At 34.5% G+C, this 21648-nt stretch overlaps 2 protein-coding genes across 2 annotated transcripts; both read left to right on the top strand.

Annotated features, from left to right (window-relative positions):
* Positions 1 to 132: 132 nt before the first annotated feature.
* On the top strand, positions 133 to 12638 carry LOC132282377 (MACPF domain-containing protein CAD1-like). Its single transcript, XM_059784036.1, has 7 exons — positions 133 to 738; positions 6713 to 6951; positions 7031 to 7205; positions 7364 to 7447; positions 10330 to 10513; positions 10651 to 10814; positions 11584 to 12638. The coding sequence occupies exons 1-7, from the start codon at positions 481 to 483 to the stop codon at positions 12211 to 12213; spliced, it is 1734 nt and encodes a 577-aa protein (XP_059640019.1). The 5' UTR covers positions 133 to 480; the 3' UTR covers positions 12214 to 12638.
* Positions 12639 to 18160: 5522 nt separating this feature from the next.
* On the top strand, positions 18161 to 18822 carry LOC132281948 (non-specific lipid-transfer protein 1-like). The gene is made up of 2 exons (XM_059783594.1): positions 18161 to 18512; positions 18818 to 18822. Exons 1-2 carry the CDS (start codon positions 18161 to 18163, stop codon positions 18820 to 18822), a joined length of 357 nt encoding a protein of 118 aa, XP_059639577.1.
* The last annotated feature ends 2826 nt before the right edge of the window (positions 18823 to 21648 follow it).

Here is a 21648-nt window from a genome sequence, read left to right as displayed (position 1 = left end):
AGTACATCTCCGCATCGTCACCGTTGGACGATAGTGAGAGGTGTAAATACAGAATAAATCAACGGCAAATATTTCAGTCAAACGTACACCGTGTGATATCATATCACCACAACATTTCCTAGAAAAGAAGAGTAACTAATGACCCAAGAGTCAATGACCCTGTAGACAACAAACACAGTAGACTGGCAGTATAGAGAGATAGAGTGCGTACGGTAGAGAGATCTGGAGGATATGCAGAGTAGGTGGACACTTCATCGTTGAGAGAGAGAGAGTGTGTGTGATGGATTTAGGGATTTGAGATTGGTTTTCAAACTACTATGCAAGTTTGGAGTTCGTCAATGATCAAATAGTATTCAACTTTCTTTTTCGTCCAATCTGATTAACCCTAACAGGCAATCGTATCTGTGTCTTGATTATTGGGTCTGCTTTGGATAAAATCGGGATTGTAGGGCTTCAGTAGTTGTCAATTGGGCTGATGAAATGGAAGAAAATGCATCGGCATTTCATACAGCGATTAGTTCAGTAGAGTCACTGGGTAGGGGCTTCGATGTGAACTTCGATACCAGATTGCTATATTGTAAAGGAGTATCAGGGTCTAGGGTTGTTGAAATTGATGAAGAACAAACTAAGGATCTATGGCTCTATGATGGTATGGTTGTGCCCAATATTTCCAAGGACATTAGGAATTCGCAGGAACCGATTGGCCGTGATAGTTCAGGGGTCTGCAGTTTTCATGAGGTATGTCATTGTTTCCCTCTCTTCCAATCTTATTATGTAACCCTTTTTGAGTGTGTATTGAATACAGGGTTATACAGTATGTTATTTGCTCATGTGTGTGTCTTTTTCTTATGCAATCATATCCACTTGTATGAATTATTTGATGCGGCAAAGTTGATGAAATAGTTGAATTAATGTTTTTTTTTTCTTTTCAAAACTTAGTACTAAATTCAGCCGTTGTCTCATCCAAGCAACTTTACTGGCTTACGAAATCCAGCTGTAAGTCCACATGTGCAAGCTTGTTGCTGGCTAGTCAGGCTTGAACTGCACCAAGTTGGCTTGAATAGTCACACAATTCGTCCAAAGAGGCCCCGCTCTCAAGTTACGCATGCAAATTTGCGATTTGGGAGCGAATTCGCATAAAATTCGCGAATTCAATTTTTGCAATCGCGATTTTCATACTAGTTTACTTTATATAGCTAAATTTGTTAGTCACAGTGATATGGAACACCTATATTACCATATATGCATTTATTACTTACACTATTTCTCAATATAGACATTAATTACTTAAATTTCAGTATGCCGATGTATGTTGTTGCTATACTACCATATATATATATATATATTAATTATACATGTTTGAAAATATACTATTAAAAAACTTTCCAATTAGAGAATGTTACAAATAAATCACGCATCTATTAGTGACAAAAGTTAGCTTATTTATTACATATATCATTAATGGAATAAATAATCATAAATATATTTGCATATGGATTTAAATAAATAAAAATATATATGTTATGACCTAATATAATTTTATTTAAACTTAATATACAGACGCTCTCAAGACGCTCTTGCTCTCAAAAAGTTTAGACTTTGACGCTTTCTCTTTCACTCTAGCTTTTGCTCCCACACTCGCTCCCGCTTTGTGTGAGTTAGGGCTTGATAGGCTCTTAAAATGTTATGCCATTACGGTTTGGCAATTTATAGGTGTGAGCATTGAGTTTTGAGTCTATAGACATGTGTAATGGTCAAATTTGGTTGATGAACAAGCATAGTTAGGCTGGTCAATTGACCGTTGAGTAAGCTTGGCTCTTTCTTTGTTTTGAGTGTTTTTCTGGAAAAGTACAGCTAAATAAGCTCACACAACCTTATGGTTGGGTAAGGCTTGTCTCATTTAATTGCAAACAATTTTTCAATGTAAAGTTAAATATTGAAACTTAAGTTCCCAATAGGTGCATGTTTGGGATTAGTTAAATAAATAGCTTTATGGGATTTTGATCTCTCTTAACAAAATTCAGGAATAGATGTGGGAGTTGATGGAAAAATAAAGTAAGATGAATAAATCTTCAGCAGAACTCTATCTTAATTGTGTCTCCTCAATCTTCCTGGCCTTCTCTTGACTGAATGCAGCTTAATGACTTTGCAAAAACGGAAGTGCACAGAGAGACGATGTACATATATATTTTTTTATGCATGTTTGGGTTGTAATGGTTTTCTTCACCAAAAAACGGGTTTTTTGCATTAGTGTCTATATCTCTTTTGAGAACTGACAACTCATGCATATATATGTGTGTGTAAGAATATGGGGGTGGTTTGACACATCCATATCAGCTAACCACTTCCTCCACTACAGTAGTTTTTATTCCAATGGCCACTAAAACCTTTTTCAACCACATTTCTCTCATCCACGCGACTCCATCTCATTCTAAGTGGTATTGGGATGAGAAGTTCTACAATACATCGGGGATACCGTACCTCCCGGGGTCTCCCAGCTGTTGGATCATTCATCAAGTGGGCCCCACCACCACATCCAACAGTTGGGACACCCGGGGGTATAGTACCCCCGTGGAATGATTGCAGTCTAGAATTTTCCGTAATTAGGAGAAGTTCTACAATACCCCCGGGAAAAGGAATTTGACCAAATCAAGTTTGTCAACCAACTTGATTTATTGCACATCTGTAATTCCTTTCTTCACACGAATACATGTACACAAAGATAAATGTTAGTAAATAAGCAAAATAATTATAAGATTACCATAAAAAAATAACAAACAAATATAGATTTATATACATGGGGTTCAAAATTTTGACCGCCCAAAAATAAATAAAGTAAATTTGAGGGTTGTTTGACCTCTCAATAAACGAGGAATGAATTTAGGGAGGGACTGCGGGAGCAAGGAATTGCTTGTTCTAAGGAGGTTCAAAGATTTGAAGTGTGATAGAATCTGCTTATGTATTTTTTAAATTACTAATTTAGATTAATCATTGTATCACCATGGATATATTGATGAAAAATTGAAAAAGGAATTATGTTTATAATATCATTTCTCAGTGACGGAGCTAGGAATTCAATTGAGGGAGAGCAATGTTGAAGAACAATAAGATCAAATATATATATATATATTTACCCCGGGCTTAAGTTAGTTTGTATTAGCATTTAATATATCCTTATTTGAAGAAGTAAAACATATATCATATGTAAAGCATTTAAAAGTATGAACAATAAGCATATTTTCTTAAGATACCTATAGGTTAGGGTTATATTTTCATAGCTAACCAGATACTTTGAAGAGGAAATATATTGACTCAAACAAATTCACCTCGATATTGCTACTCGAAGAAAGTATTTATATAAGAATGGTATTCGAGGAACGCCAAGTTCGTGGTGTAAAGCTCTACAAAATATCAGAAGGGTAAGCTCAGGGTAATAATCAGCATAATACTCTTCCGCTAACTTGGCTCTTTAATTTAGTTTGTATTAGCATTTAGTATATCCTTATTTGTAGTTGATCTTGCAAATGGCACCGTTCATCCAATAGTCAGGCATGATGGCACATCATTTACATAGCAGATTTGGTTAGATTCGATTCTCATTGGAAACCGCAAAAAGCCTTTTTGTCAGTCCGTCAAGAACAATAAAGAGCAGAAAAGATTAGAAATCCGGATAAAGAAAACTTTTATACTAATTTAGTAACACCTCAAATTATGACGTATAGAAGAACTACAACTTCATCTATCATTTCCTCCACGCTAAATATTTATCCGGATTTCTAATCTTTACTACTCTTTATTGTTGTCGATAGACTGACAAAAAGACTTTTTGCGATTTCCAATGAGAATCGAAACTAACCAAATTTGCTATGTGAATGATGCGCCATCATGCCTGACTGTTGGATGGACTGGGCAACTGCAAAGAAGGATATATTAAATGCTAATACAAACTAAATTAAAGAGCAAAGTTAGTGGAAGATATGCTGATTATTACCCTAAGCTTACTATTATCATATTATGATATTTTGTAGAGCTTTACACCACGAACTTGGCTTTCCTCGAATACCATTCTTATATAAATACTTTCCTCGAGTTGCAATATCGAGGTGAGCTTGTTTGAGTCAGAAAATATTTCCTCTTTAGAGTATCTGGTTAGCCATGAAAACATAATCCTAACCTACTAGTATCTTAAGAAAATATGCTTATTATTCATACATTTTAAATGCTTTACATGTGATATATGTTTTACTTCTTCCCTCACACACTGTGCACAAGCATTGTGCTTAACGTGTCCCAATATTACCCTTTAGGTAAATAGGGGAAGTATTAGGCCTAGTTCGCTCAAAGAATGAGTGAACAATGAGTGGCGAAGCCGAACCAACCCCGCTCGAATCACCAACCGGTTGAAGGGTACTCTTTCCTAGGGGAGAGAGAGAGTACCTGGAGGTTTGAACATTCAAATTTCACGTCCGCCCCTACTCTATTTTGGTTAAACAATAATGAATTTAGGGAGGGACTGCGGGAGCAAGGAATTGCTTGTGCTAAGGAGGTTCAAAGATTTGGAGTGTGATAGCATCTGCTTATGTATTTTTTAAATTACTAATTTAGATATATTGATGAAAAATTGAAAAAGAAATATGTTTATAATATCATTTCTCAGTGACGGAGCCAGGAATTCAATTGAGGGAGGGCAATGTTGAAGAACAATAAGATAAAAAAATATTTTTTTTATTTTTTATTTTAATTTGAAGGTAGAATTTTTTGAACAAAATTATAAATATAAAGACATAATATTGATCAGTAATATTTTTGTTTATTACATTTAGTATTGGTTCTCTATGAGTTTTTATATTGAAGAAAATTTTAATACGTGTTAAAGAGAAAAACTATGTATATTTTAGTAGCACAACTAATTATACAAAACAAATTCAAATGTGTGCATGTGTTCTAGTGTATTTCTCATTTCCTTTTACAGTGAATACTATAAACAATTTTCCAACAAGTCTTTGTATTGGGAACTTGAAATATTTTCAGATGATTAGATTAAACCAAATAAATAAGAAAATTGTGCGCTTGCTTAACAATTTTATAACGGCATGATTTCCATGTATCATGTACAATAAGGAGAAGTAGACAAGGATTTATTTATTTTATTTTACCTTCTCAGAGGTTGTGATGGTTCATTAAAAAAAAAAAAACAAAAAAAAACTGACATATAGTCGTGTAGCATTGGAAAAGAGATGATTAAGTATGGTGATATGGAGTGTCTAGTTATCAAAGAGATTAAATTGGATGCTAAAGATTAAAAGTTGGGATAATTATTAGAATTCTAAAAGTTTATTTACACAAAATGAAACTATAATTTTTTTAAGAGGGGGCGGTTTTAGAATTTCAAAGTTCTATGTATACATAAAGAAAAAATTTAAAATTTGAGGGGGGCACTTGCCCGTCCTAGGCATGCTATCAAGGGAGGTTCAATACAAGTGGAGGCCTAAGGCAAAACTTCTGGAAGAGGATATTAATGTAGTAATATAATAATATTAATTATTTGTCCATATTAAAAAAAAATTGTTTATAAACAACAATTCTTGTTTCTTGAGATACAAAATTATTTATTTTGTTGAAAAACTTGATTGTATATTTCCTAAATTTTCATGTAATTTTTTTTTTTTGGTAATATTTTGTTTATAATTTAAGAGATTCTTATTTTTTAAAAATGGAATTATTTACCTAATCCCTTATTATATCTTCTCAGAAATTTTTATCCAAATTCACATCTTGCAAGTAAACATGTTTATAGATAAACTATAGTAAGTTTAAAATAAAAAAAATGTAAATTAAAGAAAAGTAGAACCAGGCTAATTTCTAGTGCTATTGAAAGTGTTTGAATTTATTAAATTCCTCACCTCTTTTATAACTTTAAGGAAATTTATGAATTTTTAAATGCAAGATTTTCTCACATAGGAAAGATAAAGATAATTATCAAATCCGTTTAATCACATCAAAAACATGAAGAGAAATTTAGAAGAATATGGAAAATCATGAAATTGATAGATATAATTGAACTGTAATGTAGAACAATAGAAAACGTGTGAGAATATAAAAAGTTGTGGTGGGGCCTAAGTAAAGACACCATAGATTGAGGGCCTTAGGCTACCGTCTAATTGGCCAAGTGGTTGAGCCGGCACTACCTGCTATAGTTCCGTCCCTGGTTTTTCTCTTTGGCTATAAATTGGCTAGAATCAAGTAGTTGGAAATTGGGCATCCTTTCAATCACCGCAACCATACCCCTCTCTCCACCTAAGAAATCTCAAATTGGTTTTAAGTGAGTTTGAGCTTTCTGTGGTGATGGAGCTTTGGTTTTGTCAGAAGAGTAATGTGAGTCTTAGAAGTTTCTAACTAAGGAGCATTGAATCTCTGTTTTGAGCTGTGAATATCACCTGCTATACCTGATATAGAAGATTTCAACTCAAGTTGGTCATGATTACCAATAATTGGTGAGGTTATTGCATAGGTTGTTAGACACTATATATATATTTTAAAAAAATCGAGAGATTGCAGAATAAATAAATTACTTGCCTGAAGGATGAAATGAGGACTAATCCTTGCATAGCCTTTTCTTTGCCATTTTTAAATTAAGTAGCATGTAGGGCACGCTTGATTTTTTCTAATGCACTAATTGTTCTAATATACTTTTCACTTTAAATGACCACAGATGGTGGAGTATTTCAATACAAAAGCTAATCTATCAGGCCATATTCCTATTGGTAGCTTCAATGCTGCATTCAGCTTTTCCGGTTCTAAGCATATTGATGCTGCAGCAGTAAAGACCCTTTCCATGGATGGTTTTTTCATCCCACTTGCTAAAATTCAGCTCATAAAATCTCAGTTAGTGTTGCAAGGAAATGTCAGAAGAGCAGTCCCAACATCGTGGGACCCACCTGCTTTAGCAAGGTATCAAAATATTTATAGAAAATGTTTGCTATTATAGCTTTTAATTATCTCTAATAAAAGTCTTTTTCCCCCATGACAGCTTTATTGAAAACTTCGGTACACATGTTATTACATCTGTAACTATTGGTGGCAAGGATGTGATTTACGTTAAACAGCACCGGTCATCGCCTTTGTCAGCCATGGAGTTAAAAAATTATGTTCAAGATATTGGAAATCAGAGGTTCTCCAGCATTGATAGTCATACAAGTTTTCAGGTCTATTGAAATACAGGGATAAGGCTAGTTCCATAATGTTTCTTTTTCTAATTCTTGAAAGGGAATCTTTTATGGTTTTTACTCTCTCTTATATCTTTCTTCACCCCATGATCATTTACCATCCTCTCTCTCTCTCTCTCTTCCTTGTATTTTTGCAGGGTGTTGATGCTTCTTTATTCAACAGCCAAGGGATATATCCTCAACCCACTAGTGCACCTTATCTGGCCGGGAATGGAAAAGAAGTATGTAGAAGTCTTTATCTTGTATTTTTTAAGTTCTTGGAGTTGATAGGCTTATGTCCTGGTTATATTGTCTATTTGATGAATTGTTGCTCGATACTTTTTTGGGGATTTATCAATAATCTTTTTTAATGAAATTTCAATAATAATAAAAAAGTAGAATTTTTACTTTTGTGCTTTCCTGCCCTAGTTAGAGTATAAAATCTGTGTATGGCTTACTTTAATTATCTCAACTTATGGATCTACTAAAATTCATTGTCTATGTGCAATATTTTTTGGGCACAATCATAGATTTTTTTCCCTCTACATTTAAGTATAAAAAATAAGTATAAGGGCGAGAGCTGAGGATTTGATATTCTCTCAAATATTCATGTTGAGAATCTGGAGGGCTTCCTTGTCGCAGTTCATTTAATTTGAACTACAAGAGGCAGAATGTATGGTTGGCATGTCCACTTTGTAGTTACTGGTACAGGTAATGGATTCCTGTTAGAATAATAATTCTATGTTGGCTACTTATCAAAAAAAGAAAAGAAAAAATCTATGTTGACAAATTCCAAAAGTTAAGTTTTACAGTAGGGTGTGTGAATAAAATGTAGTGGGATCTAGTTGGTGATTGGTCATGAATGCTTACTGGTGACCTTCTTAATGAAGTTGAAGGTTAAAATGAGTATTGAAAAGAATGGACTATGGAGATGAAAGCTACATCGGATTATCTTAACAAAGTGCTTCATGAGGTTCAATCACAGTAGGAAAAGTTAAGTGAGAATTTAGGAAATAGGTTGATAAAGACATAGATATGTTGGATCACCTTTGACCTAGGTTTTGGAGATGAATAAAATTCGTATATAGACCTAGGATGATTTGCACTTTTTGAAAAATGTTTTAAAGTCTTTTCAAAATAATAAATATGTTTTGAAAACCTTGGAACATGATCTGAGAGAGCTTTGAAGCAATATTTAAATAGGGGTTTTGTTCAATCAAATTCTTACTTATGTCTTATTTTATATTTCATTCCATACTTGTAGTTTTGAGATAATCTTTATATAGTCAGAAAGTAGATTCAATAAGTTTTCCAACGATATATTATTAATTTAATTTCGAGTTTGGTTGTCCACTCAATGAACCCCCGGAAAGTTAAGTCTTCTGTGCAGACTCAGAAAAATTTCCAGAATGAAAGTTGTACTGGTAGAATGTTTTATTCTACAGTTGAACTTGGTTCAGAATGGTCTTGTACTGATTGATCTTCCACTCTTATTTGTAGAACTTGCCCAGAGTCAGTTTTAACACGCTTTTTATATGATTCAAGTCCGAAGTGGATTTGAACTCAACCAAAACATGTCCAATACTTGCCTAATTGATTTCTAATCATTCTTGGACTTGAATAAGGGTTTAAAGCTTATTTAAAGAGTCTAGGGTTCACATAAATTAGAGAGAAAACACACACATAAGAGCAGAGAAGAGAAATTTTAGAAAATCCCTAGTTTTCGTTGTAGGTATCTTTAGATTTTCTTCATTACATAGTTGGGATTTGATTAGAGATCATTCATTCAACTTTGTGATTGATCTGAGAGCATGGAGCCTGATTGATTTCAATATATCAACTGAAATCATCTTCAAATTCATTCAATTTGGATTTAACGTCAAAGGAGCATTGGAACAGTAGATTGTGGAAGTGAGTCTGAGGCGTGCAGCCACTCTACTTGTGCATGTTTGAGTTGGTGACTAGGAGTAAGTCTGAGACGGTGAGCAACCTGGTCTTTGCAAAGGTGATTTGAGCATAAGTTTGAGTCAAAGTTGGTCTAACTTTTTTTCGACATAGTTGATTGCTTTGCTCTAGATTATGGTCTCATAATTTTCCCTCACTAAGGTTGTCTATCTTACTCTTTACTTTGTTTCTTTTATTGCATGTGTGTGATTAACTGGTTGATTAATTGGACTAACTTATCATTTTGGTCATTTTCAAAGTTAAAATCAATCAAAAGAACAAATAGACCTATTCACATTCCTCTAGGTTTCATAAGCTTCCGCTGGTATTACACTCAAGTGTTATCATAATTTAGCATTTGGTATCATTATTGCCTTCAATTCCATGTGATCAAAGGCAGTTTGGGGAAACCTTTAGACATTTCCAAGGGGATTTTTAGAAAGGTTTATGTTGTGCTTGGTGTTGAAAAATGTTGTGAGGGCCTATGTACAAGCTTGTTGGGCAAGTTCATGGTGACTTTAGTGTTAGCTCAAGGTTGCCTATCTCCTTGTTTTACTAGGTGAGAAAAGAGACGTTGCAACACCTAAAGATGACTGAGGCTTGGTGATGGAGATCAAGATATGACCAGCTTGCATTCACGTGTATGCTGGGAGTAGGAGAATTAGGGTTATCATTTAGTTATATTTCAGTAATCACAATTTGGGTTATCATCTATTTATATTTTCAGTATTTGCTTTCTGGTGTCAAATTTCAGGGTTTGTTTCTAATTTAGTTACTTTGTAGTGTCAAAATTTAAGTATTATTTCTATTTGTTTAGAATTTAAGGTTTTCTAATTTATTGCAATTAGGGTTCACTTTGGTTTCCTACATAAAGGTTGCATCTTGGACATTGATTAGGGCTTCACTGTGAGTGTTAGCTCCTTGCAGAGGCAGCTATTGTGTCTCAAGGAAGTTGAGCATTTTTTGCTCAATCTCTCTAACTTTTGATGCATGCGGCATTGTGTTTTTGGAGGCTGGATGGATGTATTTGCATGGGTGGTATACAAAAGAATTTGTTCATTGTCAGGATTTTGATGCCACAGGCTTGCTTGATTTTCTATTGCAAACTCACTATACATGGGTTTGTTGAACTATTATGAAGCCTTTCACTCAGAACAACTTTGAATTATTTTGGATGTAGGATGTTACAGTCATTTTCAGACGGCGGGGAGGAGATGATCTGGAACAAAGTCACATCCAGTGGGCAAGGACTGTTCGGTCCTCTCCAGATGTCATCGAGATGTCATTTTCTCCACTCACACTTCTTCTTGATGGAATCTCTGGAAAGGAGCATCTGACTCGTGCTATAGGCCTCTATCTTGAATGTAAAACATTTAACTTCATCACGTGTGACTTGGAAGCCTTATTTGTTTTTACCCCCTTTTATGCAACAGTAGCAACTACAATAACAATGGTAATTCTCGGGGCTAACTTGAAAATTATTTTGGATAAATGTGCACAGACAAACCTCAGATTGAAGAGCTGAGATATTTCCTAGAGTTCCAGATCCCTCGGATATGGGCTCCTGTACAGGGAAAGCTTCCTGGCCAGCAAAGAAAAGAACCTGTTTGCCCATCTTTGCAGTTCAGCATTATGGGGCAAAAGCTTTACATCAGCCAAGAGCAAGTATGTTTTTGTGTGTCGCAACCTATTAAATTCTGTCTATTTTATCCTGTTCAATAACTTGTGCTTTTGAAAGATGGATTTCACAATTATTTTACTTGATTCTTCTGCATAACACTGAGCTATTTTCATTTTACTGAGTTGTACAACTCAATGCATGTGTTTAGGCTTGCAGCTCTTTGTTGCAACCTTTGACGTTCAGAAAATAAAATTAGTTGGGAAAAATAGCTATACTGGGACTGCATATCATGCCAGGCACCATCAGGTGGATAGGGGTTGGCCATGGATGTGAACCATTTGAATTGGATGAGCAGTATAGCTTTAATGAAGTTAGATGTGTTTTCCTCGAGACTTGATAAAAATTTGACCATTTCAAAAAGCAGCATGTAACATCATTTTTATAATCGTGACAATGATTGATAATCATCATCCACCAGCTTGTGTGTTCAATGACATCTGTTACAAACCAAAATTACATCATGTCCGTAGGATTCACAAAAGGTCCTCTTATGAATTTGATTGGCTGAAAGGAACCTCATCATTAGGCTAAACATCTTTATTTTACATTTTTTTTGTTGCTGCCGATATTATATCACAGGGAAACTGTAATGGGTTTGGTTGGTTATTTATATTTGTGAGTGGGTTCACAATTCCACAGATGTGAGCTCAAGTTGGTTTAGGTTTTTCAAAGAAATCCATATTGGGTCAGTAAATAGTATTTTGTTATTTCCTTTATCTTACTATCTTTTGGCTTAACATGACATGAGTGCAGATATCTGTTGGACGTAAGCCTGTTACTGGTCTGCGGTTATGTCTAGAAGGATCCAAGCATAATCGGCTCTGTATTCATCTTGAACACTTATCGTCCCTTCCAAAAATCCTCCAACCATACTGGGACTCTCATGTAGCAATTGGTGCTCCCAAATGGCATGGCCCTGAAGAACAAGATAGCCGCTGGTTTGAGCCAGTGAAATGGAAGAACTTCTCTCATGTGAGCACTGCGCCAATTGAGTCTCCTGAAACCTTCATAGATGATTTCTCTGGCGTGTACATAGTCACAGGTGCTCAGCTTGGGGTCTGGGATTTTGGGTCGAGAAATGTATTGTATATGAAGCTCTTGTACTACAGGCTACCGGGCTGCACAGTAAGAAGAACGTTATGGGACCATTCCCCGAATGAGAAGTCGAGAAAGCTAATCACTACTGGAAATAATGCTGGTGACTCAAGTTCAGGATTGAGGGAAAACAATGTAGCCAACAAGTTGGCAAAGTTTGTTGATATGTCCGAGATGACTAAGGGGCCGCAAGATCCTCCAGGTCATTGGTTGGTAACGGGTGGAAAGCTTGGTGTGGAGAAAGGGAAAATTGTTTTGAGAGTGAAATACTCCTTGCTAAATTATTGAGTTTACTGGTAGGGTTTCTGATGTGCACGGCCTTGGATTTGTCAGGTAGAAGTGCTGTTTTGGATTTATATTGGGTTCTTGTTCATCTACCATGTGAACTGTTGCAGTGTGATGAACTGAGTTGAATGAGATGAGGACATGTCCTTGGTGGCCTTGGATGTATGGAATTCTTTCCAATTTTGTTGGCAATTTCTGTTTCCTTGGGAAATCTTGTGAATTTTGTAGAAATGTCATCTTCTACTTTTACCTCTTAAACTGTATATATGTCCACAGAGAATGGTACTCTGCATTTTATAATTTACCCTTTTTTTTTTTTTTTGGGACTTTAGAAGTGGTGGCTTGTAGCACAATTGTGATGTATTTTAATGATAAACGTAATAATAATAATAATAAGAATGTACTTGTAGGTTGGTGTAGACCAATAATTTGTGCTGTCAACCTTCGGTAGCACCTCTTATCTCATTCAAACCTGTAAACATAGCATTATATTTATTTAATAATTTTGTTATTATTTGTGCGAACAACATCAAGAGTGGCAGTGTTTATTCCATGTGCTCAAACTTATATCTGAATTACTTTGGGCAGGGCATCTAATTTTGCAACCATGCAAAATCTGACGTGAAGTCATGGGGTCATTTCTCTCCTGGTTACACTTTCTCAAATATGCATATTGTTGGGAATATGTATATATATATATATTGTTTTTATTAATATTAGGAGTGCATACCGACCGGTTTGGATCGGATTGGAAGTTTTTTTGAACCAAATTATTTATAACGGTTTCACTATTTTTAAAATTAGACCGAACCATAATGCCCATAGAACCAAATCGCAAAAAACTGATTTGGTTCGTTTAAGTTGATATCCTTTTCTTTTTTTTTAAAAAAAAAAAGCAAAATCTCTTATTTTTCCCTATATATAATACAAGCGTTCCCTGTTTACCATTTACGAGGTATTGGAAAAAGAAATAAAAAAATTAACTCAAAATTTCAAAAAACAAGAGAGATCAAGTACGAAATAGTTAATGTTTGAAGTCATCAATTATCATAATTATTTCTTGTCATGGCTAAAAGTATATAGACTTAGTTCACTAATCACAATGAAGTTGAAAAGAATATATATATATATATATATATATATAATATAAGTTATATAACTATTCGGTCCGAGCCGGGACGGTCTAGCAGAACCTCAAATCAGGACCGAATCGAAAAATTATGGTTTCATAATTTTATGCCCAGGACCGGACCAAACCGTAATACAATTAGCCCAAACCACCCTGTTCAGTTTGGTCCGGTTCGATTTTTTGATTTATCAAATTTTTTGAACACCCATAATTAATATCTAGGTATTTCGTAGCCCATTTGTTACAAACCCATCTCCTCAAAAGGGACTTAGAATTCTAACCAAATTTGGGCATATATCCATAGGTGTTTCCTAATTGATAAGGTTATCATTTGGTAAAACCCATCTCCTCAAAGCGACTGAGAGTTTTAACCAAATTAAAGCATATATCCATAGGTGTGTCCTAATTGGTAAGGTTATTTTTGAATTTTAACTCGTGTAAATGTAGTTTTTCTGGGAAAAAATAAAAAATAATTACAAACACCGACCGCTAAGAGAGGAGGACGATTGCGCTTAGTCGAGTGTGAACTCAAATACATGTAAAATTTATTTATTTATTTATTAGGATTAATTACATTCATATCTACTGAAGTTTGCTATATTGACAGTCATATGATAGTTAGTTCATTTTCGAACAATGACACCCCTTGTCATATTTTGAAGCCAAAAAGAACCTTAAAAGAGGTGAAATGTCTACTTTACCCTTTAATATTTTATTCATATTTTGATCTAAAATATCCAAACCATTACGTGACCAAAATACCCTTGTTGGAAAAAAATAATAATAAATAAATTAACCCATACATCGTACTTTCTCTCTCTAACCTCTCAATCTCCTCAATCGCCGCCACCACCTCCATCACCGTCTACCCAGTCCCTCTCCACTCACCGCCACCACCGCTCACCCTATATATGATTCACCTTGCTCCTGCAAATAAAGCAAAAACGGCTTCTATTATATGTATGCACATATATATATACTCACACACACATATACCCACCATCACCATGGCCACTCCCACTTCCTCCCACCGTGCCCACCTTCTATCCACCCTTACACTATCCATCATCGCCACAACCCAATCCTTCTCTCTCATCCACCACTAAAATCCACCCTATATCGATGTCGCCGGCTTTGCGCAGCACCACTGCCTCCATCCTCCTCCTCCTCGGTGTCACCGGCCGATTGCGAATTTTGTTGTCAATTCCAACAGATCTTATAGTTTTTTTACTTGGGTTGATTTCGTGTTTTCTTAGAGATCGCTACTATTTTGGGAGTCGCAGAGAAATATTGCTAATAAAAAATTTTGGGTAAGTATTGGTGGCCCAAGGCGGTACTGGTGGTGGCGGTGGAGTAATAAAGCGTATCCTATGGAATTGAAGATCACGGATGAATGTTTGTCTCCAATTTTCAGCCGTTATTATTGGATTGGGTTTTCCAATTGAGTGCTAAGATTATTGATTTCCCCGGCAACTCCGCCGTTGCCATCTTCGGCGTTCATATGCAGTACGTTCCTGGCCACGAAAGATTTTCTCACCCTTCTTCGGTTTGAAGCCCCTCTGTTGCACATGAATTAACCAAAAATAAATAAATAAAAAATAAAAAATCCAAAATCAGAACTGAAATTTAAGTTAATAAATATTTGGGATCCAATACAAAAGCAGTAGTTGATCGTTAATTAAGGTTCGGAGACAAAGTAAATGATGTTCAGTGTCTATGCAGAAATGGAAGATAATTTGACGAAAGCATAATTTGACAGTAACACTGTTGCTACTGGAATTCTAAGATAAAAAGGGTGGCTGATTTTTTTTTTTGGATTTTCTTTCTGTATCTATTATATATTTAAGTATCATTTTCTTTTTGTAGCTATATATATATATATAATGCAATTGTATGGTTTATATGTATATATAAGAGTGATATGTATACCCCCAAATGCCACTCACCATCGATTCCTTCACCTTCTTCATGTAGGGCATTTTATTATTATTATTTTTTAATCAATGGGCTTTGGATTTTGCAGAGATGATGATGTCGAAAGTTGGTGATAAGAGTCTATTGTTGGTCTTCAGATTTAATTACAGTTAATGGTTTCACTTGATATGTTTTATCTCTCTCTCTCTTTCTCTCTCTCACACGCGTATATATATTGCTTCTGGTTCTTTATTTTTGCGGGTTCTTTGAACCTAAATCAAGTTGATTTTCGGACACACAGTGTGTATATATAGAAAGAGAGTATAGAGGGTTAGTTTTGTCCATTAAAATAATTAGGAAGGTTAAAGTGGTAATTTTATTATTCAAATTAGTCAATTCAAAAATCAAAAGGTAATAGGGTCAATTTACTTTGTATAAGAGGTTATTAGGGTGGTATTGTTAACTTTATCAAATTTAAAGGATGTCATTGTTTAAAAATGGACCAATTTATATATAATTGTCATTATATTAAACCTCAGAAAATGTCATTGTAATTAATCCTATTTTTTAACTTGACAAAGAAACTGTCCAACGGCACTTACAAAAAACACCATAACACATGCAACTACAGAGTATCACCAGATGCAAGCAAATATTATATACAATTTCTTGAAGTTTCTCTTGGTCCTCTTGGACCTTATCATTTTGCAAGTGGGTCCCATTGATGGGTTGAGCGTTAATCCCTGTTGTTCAATTTGTTAAAAAATAATATAATAAAATAATATAAGGAATAAATGGCATTTCTGATGTGTTATTTAAAGAAAAGAGTAATATTGCGGCCGAAAATCAGAGCAAATTATTTGCTATGTCTTTAAACGTTGGTCCTATTAAAATTTTACTTTAATGTATCTAAAGGATATAAGATGTTGTTGAGCCTAATCATATTAATTTTGAAAATAATTTCTTTTATAGTTAAAGTATAATTAATGGATTTGGAGTGCAGTGGAGTGAGGAAGTTGGAGATCAATTCGGAGTAAGTAGAGTCCACTTTACCTGTAGTTATACTCCCATTAATCGATCTTCATCCTTTTATATTCCTATTAATCGATCTTCATCCTTTCTCTCTTGTACAAAAATATTCAATTTCTTAATGAATTGAGATATTTTCCTATACAAAGTTTTGTAGAAAAGTAATGACACAAAAAGTGATCCACTTTTGTTGTAATTTTAGTGAATAGCATATAATAAGGACTCTTTGTGGATAAATAATAAAAATGTACTTTTTGATTTGCAATAAATAGGTTCAAAATCTGGATCCATATTTATTATTATTATTATTATTTGTAGAATATTGAAATTAACCGGATCAGGAAAGAACTAGTTCAGACCAAGAAATCCTGATTTGCATAAGGATGATTTTCTATAGTCATTTCAAAATTTATAGTCGGACTTTAGAGTAATGCTACAACGGGGTCGCTCTCACAGCAGTACCCACGAGCTCTCCTCTCACAGTTGCAGATAAGAATTTTCTTGAGATTCGCAAAAGGCAAACAAACGCCGTTTGCGCTATTCCTCTCTTCCTCTGCGCTCAAACCCAGATCCAAAAGCCAGCACCATGTCTATCATTATTTCTCTCTCTATCCATTAATCTCTCTCTCTAAAACCCATCAAAGACAACAAGGAAATCACCCGTGTCCATCACCGGCGTACACAAGCATGTCGCCGAGCAAAAAGCTCGCCATGCTCACAACTTGCCTGAATGACATAGTTATATCTTATATTGCTTGCTTATTAAATCAGAACCGTTGTAAAACAACCGTTGTAGAACCGTTGATTTAAATCGGGAAAATCGTGCAATTTTATAAAACAACCATTGTAAAGCTGTGAAACCATGATTTTCAGGCGGCCCCAAATATTCCCAATTCACACAATATACAGTAAGACAACAAAAGTAATTGGGAAAGGCAAGCACAATGAATAAGAGAAGATTGTCCTCAAGAATGAAACTCCACTGACACTTTGAAGCCCTCTTTCCCTGATTCATTCACATTTTCTTTCACTGCTCAGAAATTACACGAGTACTTTTTTGCTCGGCGAGGATGGCAGTGGTTCAGTGCTCCGGTGAGCACAGAGAACGTTACGGCGACATGTTTGTTGGCCTTTTGCGAATCTCAAGAAAATCCTTATCTGACGGCTGTAAGAGGAGAGCTAGTGGGTACTGCTATGAGAGCGCCCCCCTGTAGCATTACTCTAATTAATACTCCCTCCACCCTTAAAAAACTCCCTCAACAACCTAGTAATTTTCACACCGCATTAAAATTTGAAAGTCTGATTTAAGAAACCCAGCGCAAAATGAAACGACGTAGTTTACACTGGTCTGTTTTTTTTGGCCTCTTCACAGAGATCCGCGCCCCTCCATGCGGGCAGAGGACAGCAGCGGATGGGGCTCCCCAACGTAGAGGATGCCGATGCAGATCTCCTAATGTAGGACAAACAATGGTATGTTGGGTTTTTACTGCAAAGGGCCCCAAAAAAAAAATAAAAATAAAAATAAAAATAAATGGTTGGATATTAAAATAATGATCCCTATCTTTTCAAGACACAATTTAATTCTCTAGCAGAGGTGCCATCTCTATATTAAAACCTGGCTCGCAAATCGGAATAAATTTTAAAAATCTCAATAAAATAAGGCATTAATTGAATTATAGCTCAACCACCACCTAACCCCCCACTCCTCCCTCACAAGAGTCAAAAACTTCATTTTGTGTACACGTACAAACCTCCTCTTCTCCTTCCCTATATAAACACTAGTACAATACTCCAACCTCACTACTCATACTACAAACATATATATCTATACATATTGTATTTGGCAAATAAAAAAGAGAAATATATAATCAAGCATATATGGCAATGGTAAAGGTTGGAAATGTGGTGGTGATGTGCATGGTGGTGGTTGCAGTTGCAACTTCCCTACATGCAGAAGCATCCCTATCGTGCGGTCAGGTGGAAGGGAGCATGTCCAATTGCCTTGGCTACCTCAAGAATGGTGGTACGGTTTCTCCGGCGTGCTGCGGCGGGGTCAAGTCTCTCTTGAGGATGGCTAAGTCCACAACCGACCGCCAGGACGCTTGCAGGTGCTTGCAAGATGCTGCTAAAAAAATCCCCGGTATCAATCCCGGCTTCGCTTCTTCCCTCCCCGGAAAATGTCGTGTCAACATTCCTTACAAGATCAGTCCCTCCACTGACTGCTCCAGGTACATATATATATATATATATATATATATTCTAAGCCAAAAACCCTAACTCTAGGTATAACCCTACAGAATGGAGTTTACCGTGTATATTTTTTGATAATTTCAGCATTGTCATAAAAATAGGTCTCATTTTCGACTGATGAAAATCAGGACATGCAATAAAAGGAGTTCATTTGGTTAATAGTATTTTTTAACTGTTTCATATTTCAAAAATTGCTTTCTGTTTGAATTATTGAAAAATATTTCAACAATCTAAATAAAACATAAATTATTGATAATATCTAACTTGGTTGATATTGTATTGCAGGGTGAAGTGAGGTTGATGGAAGAGCTAGTGGTTTTCCGCAGCAGGATATATATATATATATATATTACAGTGAGAATAAGATGGTTGTGGACTCTGCTGGGGTCCCACCTGTGAGAGTCTCTTGTTATTACTACTACTGCCTACTTATTAGTGTTTTTGGTGCCAATAATGTAAACGGGTATAGTCCCTTTTGATGTTTGTGTACTGATGGCTTTGTGCCTTAGTTTCTTTCAATAAAAGATTGAACCTTTTGGTGGGAAAATGAAAAAAGTTTTGTGTCTTTATGCCACATAAATTATCATAATAAAATACTACTTGCTATTCAGTATTATTATGACACGCGTTCATCTTTAATCTCATTTTATGGTTAGTGCAACACAGACATTGTAACACAACATTTAAATCTAGACTCAAAGAATAAAAAAGAGACTAAACACCCGAGAGTTCAAAATATATATATCACATTAGACGCACTCCTATGCTAGGTATAATATCATAATAATTTTTATGTGGTGAGATATAATAAGAATATATAATATGGGTGATGATGTTGACACTCCAAAATAGTATTATGCTGCTTCACCACTGTTTTTAATTCCATTAGTTTTTACCATCGTAGGTAAATCATGATTGATTACAACCACTCTCAAGAGTTTAAACACTAAACCCTAAATCCAACAATTGTAGAACTCTATAGCCTTTCAAATGTGTCATTATAATGATTCTGATAGAATTTCCATTAAACTTTCAAGCTCATAATAACTAATTGTCAAAAAAAAAAGCAAAAGTCAATAGCCAATAGAGTTAATTAACAGTTCGAAGATCGTTCAATTTTTTTACCTTCTTCCTTCCAAACAAGGCATTAACTAAGGTTCGGATCTGTAATCCTATGGACTTAAAGAAGTAATAGCATGCATCTATGTAAGATTAAAAGCATAGGAGAAAAGGCATCTATGTTGTTACGTGGTTGCGGTTTGGTCCAATTGCCCTGCCTCCTCAATTGGACCAAAATAATTTATGTTTCTGTAGTGACAAAGTGAATATTGTCATTTAAAAAATAAAAAAATAAAAACAAAAAAATTGAACATCATTAGAGTTTGGGCTATATATGATGTTAAATATGCTGCCCCATTGGCCCAGCCCAAGCCTAAGTTTCATACGGCCTATATTTCTTTTTTTCAGCCCAGCCCAAGCCTAAGTTCATATTTTTATTTATTTATTTGTAGTGGAAACAAACACACACACACTCAATCCCCCACATGTTTATGGTGGGAGGGCTTTTAGCCCAATGTTTGATCTCTTCTCTTGAGAAATAACCAAATACTATAGGAAAATGATATTATTGATGACTTTAATATTTTGATTTAAAATCGACAACGATAAAATATGACTAAAATTATTCTAAAATTTCGACTTAAATATGTATTTCTTATTTGCTTTCATAAAATACGTCTATTTTTCCTTCCATATTTTAGTTTTTCATAACTCCTTTATTTATCATTTTGGTTTTCCATTTGTGGTTGAATCAAAATTTTTTTTTTTTTCCGTTTTCACATCAAATTTCATGGTACTCAAATATAAGAATTTGATTTGTACAAAATCTATAACAAAAATTACAATGTTTTTTTTTTACAATTTTTCAATACTTAGCAATTTTTTAATTTTTTAAATTCCTCTCTTTATTTTTTATTATGAGAGTCAGATAGATTATTAGTTTTGATCATTATAACAATTAACAAATGCCTATCAAAGTAATTGATGTATATTAATAATCAAAGACACAATGTTTTACATCAAGAGTTCTTAAGCGATGCAATGTGATGTATATATACAATAGATACATAATTTGATATATAGGATGATTAAAACTTAAATTGCCAACAAAAATACTAGATTAAAATGAAATCTAAAAAGAATTACGACTTTCTAAATAATTAATTACCTTATATTTTAATATGGTACCATTATATTTTAATACGGTCATACAAACTCAGTGAAATAGTTGGTTTTTATTTGTAGGGCTAAATAGCATGACTCCATACTATAATACTTTTTTTTCCCTACTGGTTAAGTAACCGACATAAATGAATAGTAATTATAATGCGGGCCTTTGGCAAGACAGCTCACAAAAAGAAAGCCCTAAAAAAGAGCAGACGAGGGACAAGGCCCAGTACAATTAACAAAACAAATAACCGCAATTATCAACTTACAAAACTATAATACTTGATCTAAGGTTAAGGTGGTAAGTTTTTTACATCTCCCCCCATATGCCCAAAATAACTAAAATTGTAATCATTTTATACTTACTCTTATATTTTCATCCTCAAATTTTTTCTAATATTGATTTCATTCACTTAAACACAAGAAGAATGCCCAAAAAAAAAAAAAAGAGCAGACTAGGGACAAGGCCCAGTACAGCTAACAAAACAAATAATGGCAATTAACTACTTACAAAACTATAATACTTGATCTAACGTTAAGGGTTTTCTTGCATCTCCCCCCATTTGGCCAAAATACCTAAAATTGTAATCATTTTAGACTTACTCTTACATTTTCATTCTCAAAAATTTTCTAATATTGATTTCATTCACTTAAACATAATGATATTTTCTAAAGGGATAAGTGCAAAAAACCCCCTTCTACGATCAATATAGTGCAAAACAGTTCATGTGTGATATAAAACCCCCTTATATTATCAATTTAGTGCAATTACTCCCCTATTCGCATAAAAATACATTAATACTCTCTCTAATATAATTTTCTGAATTAAGTGCAAAAAACTCCCTTGATACATAGGGTTTGTGCAGAAATAGTTCATACTTTTTAAAAAT

Source organism: Cornus florida, unplaced genomic scaffold (assembly GCF_030987335.1).
Source record: "Cornus florida cultivar Cherokee Brave unplaced genomic scaffold, ASM3098733v1 CherokeeBrave_3.0.0_Hap2_Chr11, whole genome shotgun sequence".
In the NCBI taxonomy this organism is placed as follows: domain Eukaryota; kingdom Viridiplantae; phylum Streptophyta; class Magnoliopsida; order Cornales; family Cornaceae; genus Cornus; species Cornus florida.
This window is presented reverse-complemented; position numbering and strand designations above follow the sequence as displayed.

Bases quoted from the DNA above. Each gene is read 5' to 3' on its own strand.
- LOC132282377 (XM_059784036.1), top strand. From the start codon at position 481: ATGGAAGAAAATGCATCGGCATTTCATACAGCGATTAGTTCAGTAGAG. The intron at 7,206-7,363 runs GTCTATTGAAAT...GTATTTTTGCAG, and splicing joins ATAGTCATACAAGTTTTCAG to GGTGTTGATGCTTCTTTATT. The intron at 10,514-10,650 runs GTAAAACATTTA...AAATGTGCACAG, and splicing joins TATAGGCCTCTATCTTGAAT to ACAAACCTCAGATTGAAGAG.
- LOC132281948 (XM_059783594.1), top strand. From the start codon at position 18,161: ATGGCAATGGTAAAGGTTGGAAATGTGGTGGTGATGTGCATGGTGGTG.